Below are 19,900 nucleotides of genomic sequence, written 5' to 3' on the forward strand. Positions count from 1 at the left end.
TGTTCGGAGCGCCGAACATCTAAAAGTCGGCGGAAGTTGCTTTGTCACAGCGTGCGTGATGGGGAGTCGGGGGCGCCAACTAATTTTCTGTCAGGGAAACCATTGACATTTGTTATAATCCGCCCTTTGTTGAGCTCGGCGGCCGCGTCCGCGGTATGAGGAGGAGAAATGATGGGGATATGGATATTGCTCTTCTTCTTCTTCTTCTTTTTTCCCCGACGGTGGGTTTAAACATTGGGAGCCGTGTGCGTCCATCATCCATCCATCCGTTACCTGAACCGCTTATCCTGCTCTCAGGGTCGCGGGGATGCTGGAGCCTATCCCAGCAGTCACTGGGGCAGCAGGCGGGGAGACACCCTGCACAGGCCGCCAGGCCATCACACAGGGCCCACACACCTAGGGACAGTTTAGCATGGCCGATTCACCTGACCTACATGTCTTTGGGCTGTGGGAGAAAACCGGAGCCCCCGCAGGAAGCCCACCCAGACACAGGGAGGACATGCAAACTCCACACAGAGGACGACCCGGGACGACCCCCAAGGTTGGACTACCCTGAGGCTCGAACCCAGAGCTGTGTTGCTGTGAGGCGACCGCGCCAACCACCGCACCGCCGTGCAGCCTGCATCCATCATATCCATGTTTATTAAAGAGCCTAAACGTGACAGTCGCACCTCATGTCTGAACGCTGTTGTTCCTCACAAGTGAGGAAGATGAGAACACGGATGGTAATCGAGCCGTACGACCGACTTCCCTCCCCGGTTTACGTGTCACTTAACTGTGTCCGGGAACTGACATGTGCATAAGAGAGGCCTGCAAATAGTTTCCCCAGGTTGAAGTGAGACCGAACCCTCCGCTTTTTCCCCCAATCTGTGTTGCTTAATCGACTCTTGTCCAGTTCTCTAACACACCCTGGGCTGAAAATAACAAGAGGCTTGAAAACTAAAGGGCAAAAACAGCGTTTGGGAAATTGCTTTTCGGACATTGTATTTATTTATTTATTTTGGTTCTGCGGAAACGCAACTGTGAACAGATCTACAGTAAAGGATAATTATTCTGACCGACCTACTGGACCCAGTCAAATACTGCTGAAAGAACAGCAAGCCCTGCAACTGCTAGACTTAGATGCATGCAGCTCAACCAAGACTGGAGCTGCCAATAGCCCAGCAATGCATGCCACAACCAGCAATGCATGCTACAACCAAAAACTTAAGGTGCAGCAACGGAGGCGCATATGGCAGCCATGTTTAGCTAAGTCTCTGGAGCTGCTCTGACTTCTGCAATTATAAATGTGTGACAGTTAATAGAGTGCAAAAGGTGCACGTACCAGAAATATATCTTAAGGTCCAGAAAAAGAAATGTAGACTCAAGTAATAGGACTCGCACACTTTATTGAACACATTAAATCCTGCAGAGTTGAAATTTCAACTAAAGTCTTCGTAAACAGGCCCCGATGAAGATTTGTTTTTATTTTTTGGGGATTGTTACCCCTTTTTCTCCCCAATTGTACCTGGCCAATTACCCCACTCTTCCAAGCCGTCCCGGTCATTGCTCCACCCCCTCTGCCGATCCGCGGAGGGCTGCAGACTACCACATGCCTCCTCTGATACATGTGGAGTCGCCAGCCGCTTCTTTTCACCTGACAGTGAGGCATTTCGCCAGGAGGATGTAGCATTTGGGAGGATCACAGTATTCCCCCAGTTCCCCCTCCCTCCCCCTAACAGGCGCCCGGACTGACCAGAGGAGGCGTGAGTGCAGCGACCAGGACACATACCCAAATCCAGCTTCCCACCCGCAGACACGGCCAACTGTGTCTATAGGGATGCCCGACCAAGCCGGAGGTAACATGGGGATTCGAACCGGCGATCTCCGTGTTGGTAGGCAACAGAATAGACCGCCACGCCACCCGGACGCCCATGAAGATTTGTTTGACTTTTCTGGATTAAATATTTGTGGAGCATTTAGTAAATTAATGAGTCAGTTTTTCAAGATAAAGTTAGCAGATAAAAAGTCACCCAGTTATCTCACAGTGGCATCAGGTAGATGGGAACGGACAGATCTTAGCTGGTCTGCTGGCGAGACTTGTAAGAAAACAATTTATCAAATCCTGGAACATCTTTCATGTCACTGAACAAAATGAGATATATTTCACTGTTACTGTAACCAAGTGTCTGTTTTCCCCTCTTTAAATAGGAATAAATCAAGATGAGACCAGATTTAAATTATACTGTGAATGGAGATTTATTCTAGGTGCGGTAGTAGTATGCTGCCTAAGTCCAAAGAATCAATCTTCCTTCAAATAAATGTCAAGCTTTCCAACCAAATTTTGGCCTTGTTTTCATACAAAAAAATAAAATAAAGTAAATTCTCTTTTGCTTTGATTTATACGTTTGGACTTATCTATACAACATAAATGAATAGCAAACAATATATACTTTAAATATCAAAACTCAAGTTCTTGTTCACCATCTTTATTTTCCAGTCTTAATCAAAAGTGATCCTGTTTTCGAACAATGAACAATTAAACCTCGCAGAAAGGAGTGTCTGTATCCTCGACTTCATACTTCTCCATCTGTACAAAAGCACTCCCAGTAGTCTGTTGAAACAGAACAAAAACTGGGTACCCCCCACCCCCCTCAAAAAAAAAAAAGAATTATAGAGCTCTATAAAACAGATTACGTTCTCTGATACTCAAGTGATCCAAGAGCTAAAGTAGGGGATGGTTGCCAACTCATCTTCAGTGTCCAAGGAGAGTCACCGTCTCCGCTCGGCTCCAGTCCCATCCATCACCCAGCAGGAAAACATCACAGAGAGCGGTGACTCGACAGCAAAGGAGGCTAGAGGCTAGCAACACATGGTCTTCTCTCCTCTCTACCATTTAGCCAAGTGGACCCTTCTGCTTCTTCTTCTCCTTGGTTTTTTATTGGTGATTGGCATTCAAAATGTTGCATTATCACCACCTACTGAAATGTAAGAACTTCACAGTACTAATTATAGTTAGTACTGTGAAGTTCTTACCTTTCAAATTGTACACCCAAGGTGATCCCATTCATGACATTGCCCATTCTATAAGCCAGACCCAGCCTGAGTTGGTGCAAAGCCTTCCTACAGTGTAACATGTAGATCTTCTCCAGACACGGCGAACGCATTCCAATATCTCCTGGCAGCGTGCAGCACCATCCCGATTCTTTCCGACTTCCCGTTTATTTAAGCCTCGCAATTTATGACCCTGGTAATGAATGCCAAAAATCTTTTCTTGTCTGTGCAAATATTCTGGTCAGCTCCATTCCTTTTCTGCTCCGGTTCTTTGTGCACCTCCACCATCTCTTCATTTCTCGCCATTCTCTTAACAGCTTCAGTGTACGACAGTCCCATTTCTGTCCTCATCTCGTTCAGTTTCTTTTCCTTTAGTTCTTTTTGGACGCTGTTCTGACCCCGTATCATGATTTCCCTTGCAGTGCAGGCGCTTTGCTTGCTCTTTCTCAGCCTTACAATCTTCCAACGTTGCAGTTGTCCTTCCCGCATCTCCTGACTCCATTACATACTGCAGCAACATGTCCATATTCTTGACAACAAAAACATCTGATAGGAGCTCACCCTGTAACTCACATAATCAAGGTATGCTCTTTCCAGCAATTACCCCTCAAAGGTCAAACACAGACTCACTGTCCTCCTTTCTCCCCTTCTTGGAATCTGGTCATTCTTCTTGTGTCTCACACACAGCTGCAACATGCCGGAATGACTCAGCCTCTACTGACAGCCCCACACCGTTTATCACTCCCTTCTTCTTTGTTTTTAATCTGAGTGGGAAGCAGGTCACACAGATACCTTCTAAATACCCTGATCTTAAGGGTTCCATCTCTCTGACGCTTTGAGATAGTCAATGATAACCACCCCACTTCTGGTTACCCTGATCGATTGTACATCTCCGAGTATTTCCTCTAAAAACTTTGACGTCATGCTTTCATCCCAATGAGATAGAAGTCCCCCGTTCTCAATGGCTGACTAGAATTGCTTGAGCAATTTGATTTGTCTTCCTTTTCTTATTTTCAAACCCTCCCATGTCCTCGTTTTATATTCCAATTTCGCTCTCTGACTCCGACGCCATTTCCACGTCCATTAGCCGATCACCTCTGGATTCGTTCACTTCCTCTACCTTCTGATGAGTTTCCAGCAGGCCCTACACTATAAAGCGTAATGCTGCCCTCCGCAAACAAGGATTTCCTGCTCATCCTATATAAACGGCGTCTTTAACGCAGTCTCAAGGTAAACATCTGTGTGCCTTGAAGTGAACCCTTGAACTCTCCCACTAATACATTTCTATGAGATTCCTATTTCCATAGCCGAAAAGCTGTGCCTACAGTCGTGACTCTTAAAGAGACAGTGTGTCTATTGACGCTGAATCAAACTACTTAACCGCTGGGTTACATCAGATGCGGAGGCGATGTTGAAACACATCTGAGGTCGATGACACACGCCGTTAACCACATGCCCCGATCATGAAAACTAATGCATTTGTTTCCCTTTTTACCAAATGGGATGAAACTTAACCTTAGTCTTGATTCACGTTTTGTTTGGTCTCCAACTCTTAAATCCACCGGGACGCTCTATGGCTTCTGGTTTGAAGACAGAAACTCTGAGTCATGCGTGTAGGATGTCTGTTAGCCTACTCGCTCTTTTTCTTTTTTTCCTGTCCATTTATTTGATAGGCAAAGTTCAATTTAACATAGTTAGAGTTCATTTTCCGGGACAGTAAACTGGTGGGAAGCCAGTAAACTGATAAGTTTCCAGCTCTTGTCCCTACCTAGGCTTTTAAAACATCCATCCATCCATTATCCCGACCACTTAGCCTGCTCTCAGGGTCGCGGGGATGCTGGAGCCTATCCCAGCAGTCACTGGGCGGCAGGCGGGGAGACACCCTGGACAGACCACAAGGCCATCACAGGGCCGTTCTTATTGGAGAATGCCCGCATTTCCCAATAAGAACGCCCCCCCCGCCGATCCAGGGAGGGCTGCAGACTACCACGCGCCTCCTCCGATACATGCGGAGTCGCCAGCCGCTTCTTTTCACCTGACAGTGAGGAATTTCGCCAGGGGGACGTAGCACGTGGGAGGATCACGCTATGCCGCCCAGTTCCCCCTCCCCTCCCCGACCGACCAGAGGAGGCGCTAGTGCAGCGACCAGGACGCATACCCACACCCGGCTTCCCACCCGCAGACACGGCCAATTGTGCCTGTAGAGACGGCCGACCAAGCCGGAGGTAACACGGGGATTCAAATGGGCGATCCCCGTGTTGGTAGGCAACGGAGCAGACGGAATGGTTGTTCTAATGAAGTTCTCCTGCAGCTTATCACATCCTCCCATCCACTCTCAGCCTGAATAAATAACATACATAAAATTTACAACCCTGATTCAGTTTGACGTCCCTGCATGAGATATTAGCAGGACCATTATTAACACTCCCTTTTGAAGTTATTTGCCCGCATCGCTTAAAGAGTTACATCACTCCTGCGGAGATTCTTTGGAAACAGGAAATCTGTGATACCGAGCTCAGATAAAGAGGGAGTGGATGGGTGTGTCAGACTCTCTCCCATGTCCTCCCTGTATGTACGTGTGTCTTTTAAGTGGAAGAGATGAGTGCCTACGTCACCCGGGTCACGGCGTCTTTGACAACTTGCCGTATGACATCGGCAAATGTGGGTTGATTGTAATGTGCGTAGTGGCGCAGTGGTTAGCAAGAAGATTCTGGGTTCAAGCCCCCGGGTCGTCCAACCTTGGTGGGTCGTCCCGGGTCACCCTCTGTGTGGAGTTTGCATGTTCTCCCCGTGTCTGCGTGGGTTTCCTCCGGGTGCTCCGGTTTCCTCCCACAGTCCAAAGAGATGTAGGTCAGGTGGATCGGCCATACTAGATTGCCCCTAGGTGTGAATGTGTGTGTGTGGGTCCTGTGTGATGGCCTGGCGGCCCGCCCAGGGTGTCTCCCCGCCTGCCGCCCAATGACTGCTGGGATAGGCTCCAGCATCCCGGCGGTCCTGAGAGCAGGATAAGCGGTTCGGTTCGGCGTGGACTTCCTCCCTCAGAGCCGTAGTTTCGTGACATCATTTCCTTTTTAACAATCAGTTTCGCCGTCCTCGGGAAATACCGAAATGTTTTCGTTTAAGAGAGGAAAATTAGAGGCTTACTAACCTCTGAGTTATGTAGAGCGGAGCTTTTACTTAAACTTGGCAACCGTGATATAACCGCTCCGCCCCGTGTCCCTAATGCAGCCAGTACAGACTCCACCACACACACTCCTGGGCCGCTGAGTAAACCCAGCTGGGGGATTTTACTGCCCTGCTCCAGCTGTAATGGAATTATTTAAGGTTGTGGGGCTGAGCTACATCCACTCAGTGACATGTGTTTGGGGGGGGTGGGGGCGGCGGAGAGAGGCCTCAAACCGAAAAGTCAAATAAAAGGACGAGGTGTGGACGCTTTCATGCAAACAGATGTTTGCTGTCGGAAATGAACCGAGATGTGTAATCAGTGGATGCCTCTTGACACACACACACACACACACACACAGTAGTAGTATAATGCACCACCTCGCCACTTCCAGAGAATCTTTATTTTGTTTTTTTTTGTGTGGCTTTTTTCCCCCTTTTTCTCCTCAGTTGTACCCATCCAAAATTACCCCACTCTTCCAAGCCGTCCCGGTCGCTGCTCCACCCCCTCTGCTGATCCGGGGAGGGCTGCAGACTACCACATGCCTCCTCCCATACATGTGGAGTCACCAGCCACTTCTTTTCACCTGACAGTGAGGAGTTTCACCAGGGGGACGTAGCGTGTGGGAGGATCACACTATCTACCCCCCCCCCACGCACGAACAGGCGCCCCCAACCTACCAGAGGAGGCGCTACAGTGCAGCGACCAGGGCACATACCCACAGCCGGCTTCCCACCCACAGACACGGCCAATTGCATTCGTAGGGACGCCCGACCGGGCCGGAGGTAGCACGGGGATTCGAACCGGCGATCCCCATGTTGGTAGGCAACGGAATAGACCGCTACGCTACCCGAACGCCCCACTTCCGGGGAATCTTAAATAGGGGTTTTTTTAGTTTGACAAGAGTGGCTATAACCGGACTGGAGAGGAGAAGTGAGCAGGAAGGATATGACATCCCTGCAGGGGGTGTGCGGCGTAGAGAGAGAAAAAAACACACACACACCTGTGCACACAGACACAACATACACAAACACAAGTAGATATATAAACGTGCACACATGCACATATTCACATATACACAAACATGGACACTCATACAAGCACACACACACAAACATAGACACAAACACATATACACACATGCAAAAACATAGATTCTCGTACAGTACACTCACTCACACACACACACTAACACACATATACACTACCGTTCAAAAGTTTGGGATCACCCAAACAATTTTGTGTTTTCCATGAAAAGTCACACTTATTCACCACCATATGTTGTGAAATGAATAGAAAATAGAGTCAAGACATTGACAAGGTTAGAAATAATGATTTGTATTTGAAATAAGATTTTTTTTACATCAAACTTTGCTTTCGTCAAAGAATCCTCCATTTGCAGCAATTACAGCATTGCAGACCTTTGGCATTCTAGCTGTTAATTTGTTGAGGTAATCTGGAGAAATTGCACCCCACGCTTCCAGAAGCAGCTCCCACAAGTTGGATTGGTTGGATGGGCACTTCTTTGAGCAGATTGAGTTTCTGGAGCATCACATTTGTGGGGTCAATTAAACGCTCAAAATGGCCAGAAAAAGAGAACTTTCATCTGAAACTCGACAGTCTATTCTTGTTCTTAGAAATGAAGGCTATTCCATGCGAGAAATTGCTAAGAAATTGAAGATTTCCTACACCGGTGTGTACTACTCCCTTCAGAGGACAGCACAAACAGGCTCTAACCAGAGTAGAAAAAGAAGTGGGAGGCCGCGTTGCACAACTGAGCAAGAAGATAAGTACATTAGAGTCTCTAGTTTGAGAAACAGACGCCTCACAGGTCCCCAACTGGCATCTTCATTAAATAGTACCTGTTAGAGCCTGTTTGTGCTGTCCTCTGAAGGGAGTAGTACACACCGGTGTAGGAAATCTTCAATTTCTTAGCAATTTCTCGCATGGAATAGCCTTCATTTCTAAGAACAAGAATAGACTGTCGAGTTTCAGATGAAAGTTCTCTTTTTCTGGCCATTTTGAGCGTTTAATTGACCCCACAAATGTGATGCTCCAGAAACTCAATCTGCTCAAAGAAGTGCCCATCCAACCAATCCAACTTGTGGGAGCTGCTTCTGGAAGCGTGGGGTGCAATTTCTCCAGATTACCTCAACAAATTAACAGCTAGAATGCCAAAGGTCTGCAATGCTGTAATTGCTGCAAATGGAGGATTCTTTGACGAAAGCAAAGTTTGATGTAAAAAAAATCTTATTTCAAATACAAATCATTATTTCTAACCTTGTCAATGTCTTGACTCTATTTTCTATTCATTTCACAACATATGGTGGTGAATAAGTGTGACTTTTCATGGAAAACACGAAATTGTTTGGGTGATCCCAAACTTTTGAACGGTAGTGTACATGTGTACACATATATATGCCCACATGCACACACACACATTCATACGCACATGCATATAGTGTACACGAAGAGACACTCACAAACGTGCACAAACACATATGTTTGCATCTACACACTCTTTGAGAGGCACAGTCACTGAGCGGGCCACAGCAGCGAGCAGGATCAGAGCTACCTGCAGGTCCACATTTACCCCCGCTGGAGTAGTCTTCAGCAGCCGGCGAGGAGACGTCCATCCCCACCTGCTGTGCCTGTGAGGTTGGTGGGAGATGTGATGCAGTCATAGTTCTCTAAACAAAGCAGCCTCCTTATTGAGGTTAGAAGACTTGGAGCGATTTTTTTTGGGGGGGGGGATATTGTGTGTGTGTGTGTGTGTTGTGGGGATGTGAGAAGGAAAGTTGGATCCAAGCCATGCTCTAAAGATAGACCTTTATTGTGTTTTGGTTGGAGATCTAGTTCTTGGGCTTAATCTTTTTCTTCACCCCCGCCCCCCCCAACACACACACCCACCCACCCAGAAGCTGGATTTTTTTTCCCAGAGTCACTAGCGAGGACCGCACCACCAATAAGATGTTTAAATGATTGATGTGCGTAGATCTTCTGCTTGCTGACTGCGTTGTGAGGAAGCTTCCTGGGGAATCCGCCATAGCAAGCGGGCGACGACGGACCCCCAAAACCTCCAGTTACTTAGGATAAGACTGAGCGGATCTTTGAGATCTGAACAGATGTAGTGACGATACGTTTGGGGGGACCAGTGGTCCCTGAGTTGTGTGAGGTGGTCTGGGATGCCCTGAAGTGGCTGCTCCGATCCAGAAGGAGTGTCCAGAGTAATGAACGGGAGGAATCCAGAAGGAGGCAGCCGTTCTCGTGGGAATGCAAAGACGTTGAGAGGGCTTTGATCCGATTGTATTTCCACAGGGCTGCATCTGCCATTTCTGCCCCCCCCCCCAGTCTTGTTTACGATGTTATAGCAACCTCTTGGAAGGTTTTCGTTGTTAATATTTTTTTTATGTCAGGATTTAATGGTCGTTTTAGCTTCACGTCAGATGCAAAGCTTCTTCTGAGGAGATCTCGTATTTCCCGTGAGGGCCCTCTATTGGAACCAGCTAGCATGCTGTATGCAGCGCTAGCACAGCGTCCTTCACGATTCAGTGGAGTGAAAATTATAATTTATCCAAACTGAAATAGAAAATTTGAGATTTGAATCACAGCTAGAATAGGCATACAAACAAATCTTTTGGAGGAAACTTACAAGCGTGTGATGAAACCACACTGTATAACACGTACCTTGTGCAACTATGCATTTATCTGGGCGGCATGGTGGTCCAGTGGTTAGCACTGTTGCCTCACAGCAAGAAGGTCCTGGGTTCGAACTCCAGGCCATCCTGGGTCCTTTCTGTGTGGAGTTTGCATGTTCTCCCCGTGTCTGCGTGGGTTTCCTCCGGGTGCTCCGGTTTCCTCCCACCATCAAAAGACATGCATGTTAGGGTTCGTACTCCTGTCTGTGCCCCTGACCGAGGCATGGCAAGAAGAACCGGAGTTGGTCCCCGGGCGCTGCACGGCGGCTACCCACTGCTCCTAGCTACAGTGTGTGACCTGATGGGTTAAATGAAGAGGATGAATTTCCTCATTGGGGTTAATAAAGTGCATCTTATTTTATGTGATGGTGGAAGAAGAATCGAGTAGCCCCTTCTCCGGATTCAGTGATGAAACAGAAGGTCTGTCGATGTGATGCTCTGAGATTTCCGGAATAGCAAGTAGCTTGCGAGAGTCTCGAAAGGTTTTCGGTGGTGATTGGGCTTTGAAGTAAAAGACGGGTGTAGGCTGACCGGATTGATTGGTTTTTGTTCACTTTAAGTAGAATATTATGGTGTCATCTGCGAAATGAGGTAAGTCTGAAATGCAAGCGTGGCGGCCTGGGTCGAAGTGAATGGCTGCGGCGGTGAATTTAGAGCATCTGAATCTATCAGATTAAATCAGTTGAATCAAATTGGGACAATAAATTGATGGAAGATTGTAAATGTGGTTCTTCACTCGTTCTGTCCAGTGTGAAATCTGTAGTGCGGTTTCCAGTCCCCGCCCATGTGTCCTGAAGAAAAAAAAATACATCTCCAAGTTCTCATCTGCCTGTCTCTCCCTCCCAAAACTTAGTCTGCATAGGGAAAAGAAAGATGAAAAACAGAAAAATAGGACAGATAGAAAGAAAATAACACCCTGTGATTTATTACAATTCTATGTTTTTTATCTTTCAGTGTTCTTCCCTTTTTGTGAGGAGGTGATTGTTTTTAAGGTGGTGACATGCTTTTTTAAACGATAAAGCTTTTTTTGGGGGGGGGGGGTTTGGAGTTTTCCCCCCTTTTCTCCGAATTGTACTTGGCCAATTACCCCACTCTTCTGAGCCCTTGCGGTCTCTGCTCCACCCCCTCTGCCGATCCGGGGAGGGCTGCAGACTACCACATGCCTCCTCCAATACATGTGGAGTCGCCAGCCGCTTCTTTTCACCTGACAGTGAGGAGTTTCACCAGGGGGACGTAGCGCGTGGGAGAATCACGCTATTCGCCTCCAGTTCTCCCCCCCGTACAGGCGCCCCGACCGACCAGAGGAGGCGCTAGTGCAGCGACCAGGACACATACCCAGCTTTCCACCTGCAGACATGGCCAATTGTGTCTGTAGGGATGCCCAACCAAGCCGGAGGTAACACGGGGGTTTGAACCGGAGATCCCCGTGTCGGTAGGCGACGGAATAGACCGCCACGCCACCCAGATGCCCCAATAACACTTTTTTAACCCAATAAAACATGCCCTATAAGTTTTTGCAGTGCTGTGACCGTTTTTAGAAATGTAGTTGTCCAGAAAATAGTCAGTTGCTTTGACAAACTTGCCAAAAGTTTCATCCAAAAAAACAAACAAACGTTGATTTCCTTCAAAGTGTACAGTTCATTGTTGGTACCTGGGAATCTGTTACCAGGCCGTCTGAGTCAGAAGCATACTTGTGCCAGCATGCCTGTGCCTGCTGGACTCACTTCCTGGTCGGGTTTTGGATTGTAGAAAGCAGGGTCTGGGGCACAGAGGCGGCGGGAAGTTCTTGGATGGTCTGTTGGCGTGGCTGGTGGAGAATTTGGACATGATCATCCTGATGTCATCCAGATAGATCATCGTCTGATGGGGATGGTGAGACGAAGTCCATACCCAAGATGAGGCGAGTGGATGGGTGACGTTGCTCGTATGATGGAGCAGCGGCTCGGTTGTTTGGCTGTGCTTGAGGCGATGTTGTGTGATTTCGGTTCTGCCGAAGAATATGAGAGCGGAAGAGGGGGAGAGGGTTATGTGGGTATTTCGAGGAATGGGGGAACTGGCGCGGTTCAGGTGTGGTCCTGCTCCCCAAACTTCGCTAGGTGAGCTTCAGTATCAGTTAAGTTAAAATGAAGATGTGCATCCTTGTGTGGGGCTGGAGCGTGCATGGAAAGCTGCTGCTTTGTGTGTTGAGAATGTTCTGTTCAATTTATCCCAATCGCTCGTCTCTCTGTGTCTTCATGTCCTTCATGTTTGAATGCCCTCGCAGCCCTGTGACGCCCCATTACCATGTGACTGATGACTGACCTCCAGCTGACCATCAGAGTGTGTGTGTGTGTGTGGGTGGGGGGGGATTTGGACTTGTAAACGGACAAGTTGTGTGTTGTGTTTGTACTGTATGTCCACACACTTGTGTCCTCTTTTTTTTTAATCTGTGTATCTCCAATTATATATGACTGTATTTTAAGTCAATCTTAGTGTTTATCATCTGTCAGTGGTATCGTGTCAGTGTGAAATGTGGGTATTGCCATATCATGATATACAATGTTGTTGTCGTCTCTCAACGAATGAGGTCTGAAATATTTGAGGGAGTATTATTTGAAAATAAGTTTTGGTTTTTCAGCTTGTTGTATTTCTCCATATTTAAGCAGATATCGTGATGTAAATCAATATGTGTAATATTGTCTGGCACTTCTGTATTTAAATGTGCGACTGGCTTCGCTAACATTAAAAATTCCTCTCTTTCTCTCTGTCTCTATTCAACTCCAGAGATGGCAAGGTGGCTCTCCTTCCACCTTCTCCCCCTCCTCCTCGCTGCCTTCTGCCAGCCTGCCCTGCAAAGCCAAGAGGGAAGCCACAACGTCCGAATCCTGGACTTTGCCTCAGATAAGCCTATCAACAACGTGGTCCAGGACCCCCGGAACGGTCGGATCTACCTCGGGGCGGTCAACAACATCTTTCAGCTGGGTCCGTCACTTCGGCAGGAAGCCCGGGCAGAGACGGGCCCCAAGAACGATGCCCGGACCTGCACGCCTCCTGCCTCCACCTGCCAGGACACCAAGCCCATGCCCAACCTGAACAAACTCCTGCTGGTCCATCCGTCCAACGGCTCGCTCATCGTCTGTGGCAGCCGGTACCGCGGCATCTGTTCCCTTCTGAACCTCACCAATGTGGAGCAGGAGCTGTACTACAGCGACAGCAAAGGGGAGCGAACTTACGTGGCAAGCATAGAGGACAACGTGAATGTGGTCGGCGTCATGTCCACCTACTTGAAGGACCGGCACGACTTCAACGTGTTCCTTGTTGGGAAGGGCTACGGCAGCCTGGACAGCACGAAACTCATCAGCACACGTATCCTTGAGGACTACCGGGACTGGGTGGTGTTTGAGAGCATCATCGAGGCGTCGACGGTGCAGACCACGCCGTTTGTACCCAAGTACCTGCACGACTTCCGCCACGCGTTCAAGGAGGACGGCTTCGTCTACTTCCTGTTTTCACGGACGCTGGACGGGACGGACAACAAAAACCTGACCTTTGTGTCTCGCCTCTGCGAGGATGATCAGCACTACTACTCGCACACGGAGCTGCAGTTGAACTGCGGCCCGAAGAACCACTACAACAAGGTCCAGGCCGCATATGTGGCTTCCCCGGGGAAGGAGCTGTCTCGGTCGATGACGGAGTCCGGCCTCTACGGCAAGGTTTACCCCTGGAACAAGGTGCTGTTCATGGTGGCGAACCCGGATGATAACAGCAGCGACTCGGCTCTCTGCATGTACCCGCTCAATGCCATCAACGAGCGGCTGGTGGACATCATCAGCGCCTGCTACAGCGACTCGGGGAAGATAGGCGGGATGGCCGCCGTGGACATCCCTTATTCGTCAAAGACAGATGAATTCTGCACGTCTAAAATTGCCGTAAGTGCTCCTTTGTGTGTGACTTGTGTGTCTGGGTTTAAAGAATTACTCTCCCAAAGAAGGAGGAAGAGGAGGAAGTTTTGGAGGTTGTGTCAATTTTGAGTTTAACCTCTGGTCACGCCAGTGCATATGTGAACCGTGCAGGTCACATGACCGATAACGGCGTTCATCATATCGAGCCTGTTCTTATCAAGTAGTTGGTTTGCGTTGTGGATTCAGGTGTGTTTCCAACACACAGTTAGATTGTAAAGTGTGCGATCCTTAATTCAGATGTAAACGAGAGGGTCGTCCCACTACCAAAATACAGAAGTCAGGATTGGAAGCTGCTGTCACTCTCAGTTTGATTGACAGGTCTCTCAGTGCAAGGACTAACATGAAAAAACAACTAAACCTGACTTGCTCTCTGATGGCGTGAAAGGTTTGTTGATGTCTGTAAACATGGGGTGGCACAGTGGTTAGCGCGGTCGCCTCACAGCAAGAAGGTCCTGGGTTCGAGCCCCGGGGTAGTCCAACCTTGGGGGTCGTCCCGGGTCGTCCTCTGTGCAGAGTTTGTATGTTCTCCCTGTGTCTGGGTGGGTTTCCTCCGGGGGCTCCGGTTTCCTCCCACTGTCCAGAGACATGCAGGTCAGGTGACTCGGCCGTACTGAACCGTCCCCAGGTGTGAGTGAATTAGGACAGTGGAGCGGTAAAGGCAAGGCAGGTTTATTTGTGCGGCACCTCATCATCGCAGAGGTCATCCAAAGTGCTTCACAGGCAAAAGATAAGGGGGGAAAAGTATTATAAAAGCGTAAAATAAGATAAATAAAAGTACAGACAAGTTTGTAAAAGTACAGACAAATTTAAAACTGAGTTAGTAAAATAAATAAACGTGCCATAAAAACGGATTAATTAAAAGTAACAACACAGTAGAATATGTAAAAATAGCCAAACATACACAGGCGCACAGAACTTAGCCATAGGCTGTTTGGCTGTTTTAAAAGGCAAGGTTTTTAACCTGCTTTTAAATGTGTCCAGTGTGGGGGCCTCTCTCAGGTCCTCAGGCAGGGCGTTCCGTCTACTTGGGGAGTAAATAGAAGATGCAGCTTCCCCTGCTCTACACTAGCACGAGGGGTGGTTAAAAGGCCACTGCCGCTGGACCTGAGGGTTCCTGCTGGTGTGTAAGTAAAGAGGGAGTGGGGGAGCGATGCTGGTGTGGAAGTAAAGAGGGAGTAGAGGAGCCATGCCCTTGTGGAAGTAAAGAGGGAGTAGAGGAACGATGCTGGTATGGAAGTAAAGAGGGAGTAGGGGAGCCATGCTGGTGTGGAAGTAAAGAGGGAGTAGGGGAGCCATGCTGGTGTGGAAGTAAAGAGGGAGTAGGGGAGCGATGCTGGTGTGGAAGTAAAGAGGGAGTAGGGGAGCGATGCTGGTGTGGAAGTAAAGAGGGAGTAGGGGAGCCATGCTGGTGTGGAAGTAAAGAGGGAGTAGGGGAGCCATGCTGGTGTGGAAGTAAAGAGGGAGTAGGGGAGCTATGCTGGTGTGGAAGTAAAGAGGGAGAAGGGGAGCCATGCTGGTGTGGAAGTAAAGAGGGAGTAGGGGAGCCATGCTGGTGTGGAAGTAAAGAGGGAGTAGGGGAGCCATGCTGGTGTGGAAGTAAAGAGGGAGTAGAGGAACAATCCTGGTGGGGTTCGATCTCGTGTTTAGCGGGGATACATGTGTAAATCCAAAGTATAGTACAAAACCACTAGACTATAGGCCTTTGTACACTAAGTCAGATTTTTTTCATCCAAATATTTTGCTTGTTGACAAATACAGCCTCGTGTTTTGTAAATCAAATGTCCACACTAACTCTGAAAACGTCGTCTGTCCAACACGTTTTTGGAACAGTTTCAATTTTTTTTTTTCGTCAAATCTGTCAAATGAAATAGAATAAAGCTTTAATGTCCCCAAAGGACATTTTGGCATACAACAGCAGTCAGTCATAGTAAAATGGAGGGCATCCGGGTAGTGTAGCGGTCTATTCCATTATCTACCAACATGGGGATCGCCGGTTCGAATCCCCGTGTTATCTGCGGCTTGGTCGGGCGTCCCTACAGACACAATTGGCCATGTCTGCAGGTGGGAAGCCGGATGTGGGTATGTGTTCTGGTGCCTGCACTAGCGCCTCCTCTGGTCAGTCTGGGGGCCTGTTTGGAGGGGAGGGGGAACCCACATGCTACGTCCCCCTGGTGAAACTCCTCACCGTCAGGTAAAAAGAAGTGGCTGGCGACTCCCCCAGTATCGGAGGAGGCATGTGGTAGTCTGCAGCCCTCCCCGGATCAGCAGAGGGGGTGGGGCAGCGACCGGGACGGCTCAGAAGAGTGGGGTAATTGGCTGGATACAGTTGGGGAGAAAAAGATGGGGGGGGTGGAATTGTCTCCATACAATATACATACAGTACAGGCATGTATACATACATGAAAACAAGTCCATGCATCCATTATCCCAACCGCTTATCCTGTTCTCAGGGTCGCAGGGCTGCTGGAGCCTATCCCAGCAGCTATTGTGCGGCAGGCGGGGAGAGACCTTGGACAGGCCGCCAGGCCATCACAGGGCGCTTTGGGTGTCTAGAAAAGTGCTATGTAAATGTAATGATGATGATGATGATGATGATTAAGTACAACATAATCTGACTGCCTATGATTATCCATCTACATCATTATCATTATTTTTGTTTCACACATAACTTGAGGCAGGTGTTCTGATTAATTAGATTCTTAGCCTAATTGGAGACGAAGGTGTAGTTCATGATAACTGAATAATTTGGAAATATGTGAAAATTTACATGAGTGAAAGAGCGTGTACTGAGTTGGGTAGCCTGTTATGCTAAAATGATGCAAAATGTCCTTTGGAACCGCTGCTGTCCTACAGGTAGTGAACGGACCGGTCCAACAGGTATGTTAACATGGTAAATATGTAGCGTTGATATTTACCTAGGGTGAATAAGTACACAGTGAAAACAAGTACACAGTCAGTTAGGGGCAACATCACTGTTGTCATTGTCACTTATCACCAGAACCATCAGATGAAGCGATATCCAGTCACGCTCCCATTTTATTTAAAAAGCCAGTAACTGTTGGATTAAAAGATTTCATCTGTCGGTGTCACCTCTGGGGTGTTAAAACCTCCGCATTGAGGGCAGCAAATCAAACTCGCTGTGTAAAGGCTGCTGGGAGTCCAATAAGATGGCCTGAGCTCTCTGTGTGGCTCTGACTTCATATAGATGGCAAAGATCATTTAAAATTACACTCGTCATTTTACAGCACACATTCGCAATTTTCCCCAGCACGTTTGTGTTTTTCACACTGAGATTACCAAACCAGCAATCTCTGGTTTGCCTTTTTACGAATAAAATCAGTGTTGACATCAAAAGTAAGCTTATTATCCAGGATGGTTCCCAAATATTTGTACTACTGGACAACAGTCCCAGGCTCCCCTGAAATGATGGCAGGAGAAGTAATAATAATAATAATTATTATTGTTATTACATTTATGTTATCATTTTTCTTATTATTTTATATATATATATATATATATATATATATATTATTATTATATTTTCTAGACACCCGAAGCGCTTCACATTGAAGGGGGTAACTCATTTCAACCAGAGTAGAAGTAGGTCTCCTGTAAAAGTGGATGAACATCTCTTTGGTCTTAGTCAGTTGTGAGGAAGACTGTTTACACAAACGCCAACTGATAGATCCTTCAGCCTCTGGTCCATGACTCTGTCCCTCATCATGCAAAAGGCGGACTATTACAGTGTCATCTGCATATGTAAACACATACCTGTCTTTATGATGAGTCTGCCAGTCATCGTATACAAGACAAGCGAGGAAAGAACGCAGTCCTGGAGAGACCCTGTGGAAGATGAGTGTGCTAGACAAACCAAAAACTCAAACTCTGTCAAAAAATCTGTTAACCAACAAAAATCCAAATTATAATTTGACAGCAGCCTGTGTGCGAGGATGTGAGGCTGAATACAATTAAAAGCTGAAGAGAAGTCAGTGAAGAGCAGTCTTGCATGTTTTTGTTTCCTTCCAGATGCCACAGAATAGGGTTTAACAGGATTGAAGTATCATCTTCAACCCCTCTCCTTGCCTTGTATGCAAACTGAAGGGGGTCTAGTCGGTCCTGTGTAATGTCGAAAATGTTGTTTATAACAATTCGTTCAAAAGTTTTCATTGCAAGGGAAATAAAAGCCATGGGACGATCGTCATTTAATGTCTCTGATGTGACTTTGGACACTGGAACCACAGTAGATTCCCTCCAAAGTCTGGGTACCTTCTGCTGTTCCAAAGAGGACTGAAAGATATCAGTAGAAATTCCACTGAGTTGTCTCGCACAGCTTTTCAGGAGTTTACCCCATACGCAGTCAGGACCAGGATTTTTGCTCTATCTGATAAGGATGAGTGATTTATACACCGTGGCTTTTTCAATCTATATATCCCACTACCCCATTTCAGAACTCGGAGAGTTCATGATTAAATCCTGTGCATTAAACCTTAGGACCCAGATACACCAAACCGACTAGCAGCGACGAAGGCCGACTGTTGCGTCGCCTGCCATCTGGGCCAAAAAGTAGCACTTGAACGCACCGCAAAGACTACAGCCTACGGCCAACTACCATGTACGTTCTGCACTGATTCGCTAAGCTGAACAGCCAATCAGAGTGATCTTTCACCGACGGGCTCCGCCGATTCAACACGGTGAATCAGCCGAAAAGCTGCCGACAGGGGTCCGACTAGTGCCGATGGTGCAGGACACCCCGCAAAAACTAGGGTCACAGACACTCACCGATGGTCCGACAATGGCCGTCAGGGCCTTTAGATAAAACTTATTTAACTCCTCTGCCAGTTCAGTGTCAGACATATCAGAGTCCTCCACATTTCTCTTTTTATTCTGCATTCCAACCATAGATTTAATGCATTTCCAGGCCGCACCTGAGTTACCATTTCTCAATTCACCTTCCACTTTTTTTCTTATACTCAGGTTTAGCTAGTTTTATCTCCTTCTTAACATACTTCTTGGCCTCTTTTTTTAGCACTGGCCCCCTGATAAAAGTTTAGTTTCTTCTGATTTAATAACTGTCTACGGGATCTGTTAACCTGAGGCTTATTGTTGATTTCACACGTTTTATTGAGGATGACCATATTTTCACAGAATTTAATCTAACGTGATACTGTGTCAGTAAGTTCATCCAGATCTGCTCGGGATTCTTTAAAAATGCCCCAGTTTGTACATTCAGAGCAGTGCTGTAGTTCCTGAATAGAGTCCTCAGACCACAGCATGACGTTCTCGCACTCTGTTTTTCCCTCTTTAGAGTCGGCTGGTAGACCGGAATTAAATGAGCAGGATTATGGTCCGAGTTGTCCAGAGGAGCTTTGCAATACGATTTGTAGGCTCCCCTGATGGTCCCATAAAAATGGCCCAGCACCTTGTCATGTCTCATAGGACAGGTAATGTACTGTTAAAAGTGACTGAGGGGTTTAGCCGGAGAACTGGGGCTGTCACAATATTAGATTTTCTCTTCAGGATTATCGAGGCCAAAAGAATTCACGATAATCACACTATCGCGATATCTATAGAAATTTTGAAAAAAAAAATTCTGTCAGTCAAATTCCTCTTTAACTTTGTTTATTAGGCGTTTTGCCTCTTTTTTGGCTAATGAATTACACTCAAAATACGAGCGTAGGATGTGAATAACAACAATATCAACAACTGTATCAACAAGTATGAATATCAACAATTGTGTTATTAAATTAATATAGTATTGATATTAATTCATATTGATATGTTATTAATTCCTCTGTGTGGCGTTTGCATGTTCTCCCCGTGTCTGTGTGGGTTTCCTCCGGGTGCTCCGGTTTCCTCCCACAGTCCAAAGACATGTAGGTCAGGTGGATCGGCCGTACTACATTGTCCCTATGTGTGAATGTGTGTGGGCCCTGTGATGGACTGGCAGCCTGTCCAGGGTGTCTCCCCGCCTTCCGCCCAATGACTGCTGGGATAGGCTCCAGCATCCCTGCGACCCTGATTAGGATAAGCGGCTTGGAAAATGGAGGGCTGGATGGATAGAGGTG

At 47.3% G+C, this 19,900-nt stretch overlaps 1 protein-coding gene across 1 annotated transcript in view; it reads left to right on the top strand.

Moving 5' to 3' along the window:
- Window positions 1-12,817: 12,817 nt before the first annotated feature.
- The window catches only part of plxnb2b (plexin b2b), a 91,429-nt gene continuing 84,346 nt past the window's right edge, over window positions 12,818-19,900 (top strand). The window contains 1 exon segment of the mRNA XM_056281148.1: window positions 12,818-13,802. Coding sequence (XP_056137123.1) covers window positions 12,954-13,802 — 849 coding nt within the window. The 5' untranslated portion in view covers window positions 12,818-12,953.

Source organism: Lampris incognitus, chromosome 6 (genome assembly GCF_029633865.1).
Source record: "Lampris incognitus isolate fLamInc1 chromosome 6, fLamInc1.hap2, whole genome shotgun sequence".
NCBI lineage: Eukaryota > Metazoa > Chordata > Actinopteri > Lampriformes > Lampridae > Lampris > Lampris incognitus.